At 34.7% G+C, this 6640-nt stretch overlaps 1 protein-coding gene across 1 annotated transcript; it reads right to left on the bottom strand.

Moving 5' to 3' along the window:
• Window positions 1-314: 314 nt before the first annotated feature.
• On the bottom strand, window positions 315-6284 carry LOC110108626 (60S ribosomal protein L34-like). The gene is made up of 4 exons (XM_020839345.2): window positions 6206-6284; window positions 5947-6026; window positions 483-592; window positions 315-408 (listed from the first exon to the last, which is right to left on the bottom strand). Exons 1-4 carry the CDS (start codon window positions 6282-6284, stop codon window positions 315-317), a joined length of 363 nt encoding a protein of 120 aa, XP_020695004.2.
• Window positions 6285-6640: the final 356 nt, after the last annotated feature.

The raw sequence follows: 6640 nt of genomic DNA on the forward strand, positions 1-6640 counted from the left end.
TAACCAGAACTAACGGCAATAACTAAATTTTAAATAGCAAATGGCCTGATATCTAGACGTTAACCTGAACCGATCAAGCAAAGCTTGAGATATATGATGAATTCGAAAGATTTAACGATAGCCAAACTAAACAAAGTGCTCGTCGAAAAAGAAAAAAAAAAGTGTCCAACTGAATAAAAATATGCTTTATAATAGAGCACATTTAGAATGCATTAATTAAAAAAATAATTGTCTAATTCAAAATTTTCATCAGGTAAAAGACACTCAAACAACATTTTTGCTTATGCCCTAGCTCATAAAGTAATATTAGTTGATTAACTCTTTGCAGACTGTTTTTCTTTAGCTTTTTGGATTTTCAGAACCTTCTTCACAATCTTCTGCTCCTCTACCAAAAATGCTCGGATAATCCTATTAACAAACATGTATTAGCATATCAGGTAATCTAATGAGATAAAAGAGAACATTGTTATGGCAAAACCAACCTTTCTCGGACGGCTCCACAAGATAGAACCCCGCCATAAGCACGATGAACTGTCCTACGATTCCTTGCTAATCTACTTCTTTTGTATTCAGCTGGTCTCAAGTGAGGAATCTAAATGTACCAAAAAGTGCAATAAGCCTCTATTAACATGAAGCAACTACATTAGAAGTGTATACCAACAACTACAACTGATGATATATTTAGAATAGAATGCATCAAACTATGTAAAAACCCATGGAAACTTCAAATATCTCCTAGAAGATTATGGCATGGCATTGCATGTTTTGACACGTAAAAGAAGAGAGACCGGATCCAATGTTTTAGAAAGGAAACTCAACATAACACATGCTGATACCAAAGTTCTACAGCCCAAGCCCTTTCACACAAAAATTCCATCCACCTACAAGGCAATTTAGCCAAATCTAACTTTGTAAAATTATCAAGGACTGCAGAAAAAGCAGTATAGATTGGATAGACATTGCCATCAGCATTCAATTTTCAATTACCACTGTAATAATGTAAATAATAACTTAAGTGAACTAATTTATAGGTCCAGGATCACAGCAGCAAATGCGGAAATCAATAAAATAGTCACACAATGAACAAAACATGTTCAGAAGATTGAATTAAAGAAGTGTTTGTAAGACAACTCTCCTGTAAAAAGTAACCAAAGAAAAATTTCAGACTAATTAAACACCAATCATTCTTACATTGTAGTAGCATGAAACCCTATGCAACGCCTGGGAAACTTAAGACAGATGATTGTAATGATCTGATAATTTGATTAAAAAGAAATTGACGGAAATTCTTAAGTGAAAAGATATTTATTTGAGTGTTTCGTCAGAACATGTAATCAAGTTTGGTAAATTTTCATTAAGAGTTAAGCATATTTTGAAAGACCTTGGCAACAACACTAACAACAACTTTTATCTCACTACATGAGGTCAGCTAAATAAATCTTTTTTCTTCAATGCGTTCTATTAAGAGTCAAATTCTTATTTAAATCTAATAAAAAGGGTCATTTTTAATACTTTCTAACAAAATCTTTTTAGATCAACCTTTGCCTTTTTTAACATAGGCCGAATCTAATATATCCACGGGTTATCAGAAGACATACATTTTATGTGAACAAATCATCTAAGGCAACTCTCTAATATTATCTGCCACTAAAACTACAACCTTTCACGTATATACTCGTTTCGCATTTTGTTTATATGGGTAAAATCATCCACCAAAGTATCCTCGTCTCTACAGCATGTAACTTAATTTTATGCTTCAATTTTAATAGCCAACATTCTATGTCATAAAGCATTGCAAATCTCACCACCATATTCTTATAAACAAAGATCCAAGTCCTTAGAATTGGCTTCCCATTCTCAAAAAAGAGCTCCATATTTTTCAAAAGAGCTCTATATTTAATAAAAATTTGCAAATAATGCAATAAAAAAATATTTTCTCGTTACTTGCATCCAATGAAACCAAGCTGTATATTAAATTTTTAAGTCACTAAATGTCACAAAGGTGCATTCTCCTAATCAATGTGGTATAGTGCAGGATACCTTACATGTTTATTGAATTTAATCAGAGTGCTTCTCTAAGGCTGTTAAAAGTGAAAAAAAAAAATGAAATACCTAACCAAAAAAGGCTCTCGGGAGGAATCTGTGCAACATTACCTACATATTTGCGGAAAGATTATTGAACTTATGATCTCCGGATTATAATGGAGACAATCAGTCCTGAAGGTCTCCACCAAGATCTATTGAAATTAGTTTAAGTCATTTCGAGTAAAATCCTAAATTGAACAAGATTTTGAATTTTCCTTAGTCAACCAAATAAAGTTAAAATGTGTATTTATGCATAACACATCATATATCTATATATGTATATATTTCAACTTGGCTCAAAATCAATTCCAAGTTAATGCAAAATCTGATCATCTTAAGTTTAGTCCAATCAACAAATAAATTCAAATAAACTTCAATTAAATTTTAAGTATAATGTGAATCAAGCATGAGTTAGAATTAAATTAAATAAAATTACCTTCTAGAATTATGAACCTTATATGTTTCTTCAATACTGCTTAATACATCAACACCCTTTAAACCAAAGCATATATATATTCTTCTAGTTATATAATAAAGATATCCACCATTTGTTTGAACTAGAGATATGATGAGCAATAATTTTCTAGAACAGAATAGCATTCCACATAAAATGACACTATGATAGTCTACTTCAATTAGTTTATTTTATTCATTAAAAATAGGATTATTAACAATATAGATGGTGACATGAATATCATGGCATAAAGTCATTGGCTGAGTAATAGCAAAATCAAACTCATTTAAATAATTCAAATGATTTTTAACCTGTATTATTTTTCATGTCAAATGTGCTTATACCTATATGCTCAACTTCATCACTTAACCTAAGCACAAATTATGGCCACATGAATATCATGGCATAAAGTCATGAAAGTCATGAAAAATAGGATTATTAACAATATAGATGGTGACATGAATGCCATGGCATAAAGTCATTGGCTGAGTGATAGCCAAATCAAACTCACTTAAAAATTAAAATGATTTTTAACCTGTATTATTTTTCATGTCAAATGTGCTATACCTCTATGCTCAACTTCATCACTTAACCAAACCTAAACACAATTTTCTTTTGGTTTTACAGGTGACAAGATTTCCTCCAATAAAGATTCAATGTCTTAGAGGCTGATTTTCTATCATCAATCAATCCAGTATAATGAACGTCGAAAAAGACGAACATTTAAATTCTCAAATACAGCATATAACAATATTTTTCCTGACGACTTTTAGATAACATCTTAGGCTACATAGTAGAGCCAATGCTTCTTTTTTGGACTTTGCATGTGCTTACGCACTGCTCCAACATAGAATGAAATGAGTGATCCGATGACAACTAGTTAAATGAGAAGTGTCTGTGCATCTTAGATTAAATCTAAACAATGTGATAGGATATGTTAGCCTATAAGGATGTTTAGGATGAAAAAAGTATGCCAGTAAAGGTGCTGTAGTAGGAATATAAGGGGAGAATGAACAAGTAGTGAAGCAGGCTCAAATGTAAAGGAGGGAGAAAAAAGGGGCTAGCCCCTTGAAATGTTACATCAACAAAGTATGTAGGCATAGTGTAAGTAAATCATGCCATGATAACCTTTTTAAGTATGAAAGTACCCAAAGAAATACACCAAATAGAATGAGGTAGGAGTTCCGTGGACAAAGTAAGCAAAGACAAAAATGCAAAATTTCATGGTATGGTGGAAGTTGAAAAAATTAGTCTTACCCAGGTAAATAATGGAGAAAGGGACATCTAGCTCAAAGAAGTTCAAATAAAGTGATAATATTCTGATTGAGCAAGCATGATTGTGACCAAAGGAGTCGTAGTAATGGAATAATTATCAGCCAGACTAAATTCGCAAGGCAAGTCGGGCAATAGGAGGATAACCAAATTTGACCGGATATTACTCTGAAGGATGATTGATGTAACCACAATGAAAATAGGGAGGAAAAGACTTCACCCCATGACCGTATACAGTATTCTAATGACCTCCACAACCAATTATTAGACCAGATGGTTTTTGATAGCAAGGGTAATTTGATTAAAAGATGGCGGGGGACAACAATTTGGTGATGAAATGAAGTAATGAACTTGTGAAAGACCAATTGCAAGATTATAAATTGTGAATTGACCATCAAGCAATATTGCACCGTTGAAGAGGTATTTGATACCGTTGAATTATATGGAAGTTCTCATGATGGAGGATTTTGCATCATTTAGAGGAGTTGGAGAGGCTATGTGTTAGACCGGTCCAGCCAGTCCAGGCGGGACCGGTTCACGGGCAAAATCGCAAAAACAGCGGAGAAAACTTCCGCATGGGCGGAAGCCGCGCGAGACCCGCGCCTTGCGGGACGGTTTCGGGAAGGAAATTTGAGGGAGTTTAGGAGGGAAATTGATTGCATGGACTGTTTAGGGAATTCCTTTTGAATTGTATGCATTAAGTAGTTGATTTTGCTAGGGTTTGAGTATCTTAGATTTAGATTTTCTTTGGGCTCTAGCGGCGTCTAGAGATTTGGGAGAGATCAATCCTCCTCTCGAATTGAGGATCAATTGTATCTTTGCTGTTTTCTTCTTCTTCTAGTGAAATACAAGCTTTTTTGTGACTTTTCTCTCAGTTTTCCCGTGATTTCTCACTGTTTTCTTGAGAAAAACTGCTGTCCACTGCTGTAAACAATGGTTTTCTGCTTGTTCTACTTCACTTTTTGCTAGGAACTACTTGAAACCAAGTATTTCCTATCACTATGATGCTACCTAAGATAGATAATAAGTAGAAATGAGTACGTAATATCATCATTTACGGAACACTGAAGAGTAGAAGAGGTAGTCGAAAAAGAATAAGCAAATAAATAGGATTCTCAAATGTTATTGCTTAGAATGCATTCATTTCACTTACAATTGAAAGGTCACAAGAAGATAACGCGAGCAAGGGGAGTGGTGGTTAATGGACAAGTGGACTACATGCGTGATGATTGCGGGAGAAACAAGCATATGAGTGTTGGATCCATGCAAGGAGCAAGCAATTGCAAAAAGTGAGCATCACAGCATGCACTAAGCAAACGATCGAGCTATTGTGGGAATAGTTGCTTATAGGAAGTGGAAGAATTTACTAAAGTATGTGTTGGGAAGTGTTGTAGGGGCGTCGAGAGTGAGCTAGAACATAACAGCACACACAAGTAAGGGTTACAATGATTTGTATGATCGAGTAAGGGTGGTGGTGGTAAGGGGCAGGGACTATGAGTTGAGAGGAAAATATTTTCACCAATACTTTACTAAATATATGATGCCTACAAATATACTACAAAAAATATATAAAGGAAATACAAAATAGATAATAATACCTTCTATTATAATAGTATTAAATTAACTAAAATTAGAGACCCTACCTATTTTTCTTATGTCCACATTAGCATATATGTCAACATAAGCATACCAAGGCAAGCCACAACTTGGTCAATTTACGCCGAGGCATTTATACCTCCAAGAACTCGTCCTATGCTGCTTTCTAACATGCGAATTCACTGCCCAACTCAGCCCACGCGAGCAAAAGTTAAGATTTGCCCACGACCACCAAGAAAAATACAATATAATAATTAACAAGGTTTTATGATAATAAATGCAGGGATATCATTATCACATTCAATGTTCGGGTTATTGAAAGTGCATGAGAAGCCACAAGCTAGACAATTGATATCACGTATGATATTATTATCCTTCTATCCAAAATGGCCTACCTTTGAGAACCTTGGATTTTATGACACACTAGGCATATTCAGATCTTAACATCAACAGAAAATAAATGAAGTTTTCACAATTACTACTGGATCCATGCAAATACGAAAAAAAAAAAAACAAATCGGAAGTAAAGAACGAAGTACCCCAATAATTTTCTTTCCAGTTATAGGACATTTTGGGCCACTTGCTCTCTTCTTCGTATACTGATACACAAGCCTGCCGCCTAAATAGAGCGCCCAAGAAAATTCAGAAAAGGAAAAAAAAAAAGCATTGGATATATTATGAAACTCCCCGCTTCCGAATAAAAAAAGAAATTCTTAAAAAATGAAATAATGAACTGGAACCAGAATTAATATCAATGAACAAAAAGAAGAAACGAGATGTTAGGTGATGGATCCTAACCTGGAGTCTTAACAACCCTAGTTTGGTTGGACTTGGTGGCGTAACTGTGCCTCTTTCGATAAGTTAGCCGCTGCACCATCTTCCTCAATTCTACTTCTCTTCTTCTTCTTCGAGAATTGGTATATCTCGCCCCTAAAAACCGCCCCAAATGGACCACGAGCTATTATCGGCCTTTTCAAAATGTTCAGAAGGGACAGCTGCGCTAAGATTTGTACATTCTGATCTATACATAGTTTGCTCCTTTGGTGACCTAAATCGGACGGTTGAAGCTATCTAGATCCAACGGCTGAAAGTTTCTTAGGATCACAGAGTACCGATGCTACTAAATTAATGGGCTTGACTTTTCTCGAAATCTAAAAACGACCTGGCACGCAACTCGGCTTATCCTGTTGGTTGAGAGCTTATGTTTCTAGCTAAAAGAGATTTTGAGTTCGA

The sequence above is a fragment of the Dendrobium catenatum genome, unplaced genomic scaffold (genome assembly GCF_001605985.2).
Source record: "Dendrobium catenatum unplaced genomic scaffold, ASM160598v2 original_scaffold_185271, whole genome shotgun sequence".
NCBI lineage: Eukaryota > Viridiplantae > Streptophyta > Magnoliopsida > Asparagales > Orchidaceae > Dendrobium > Dendrobium catenatum.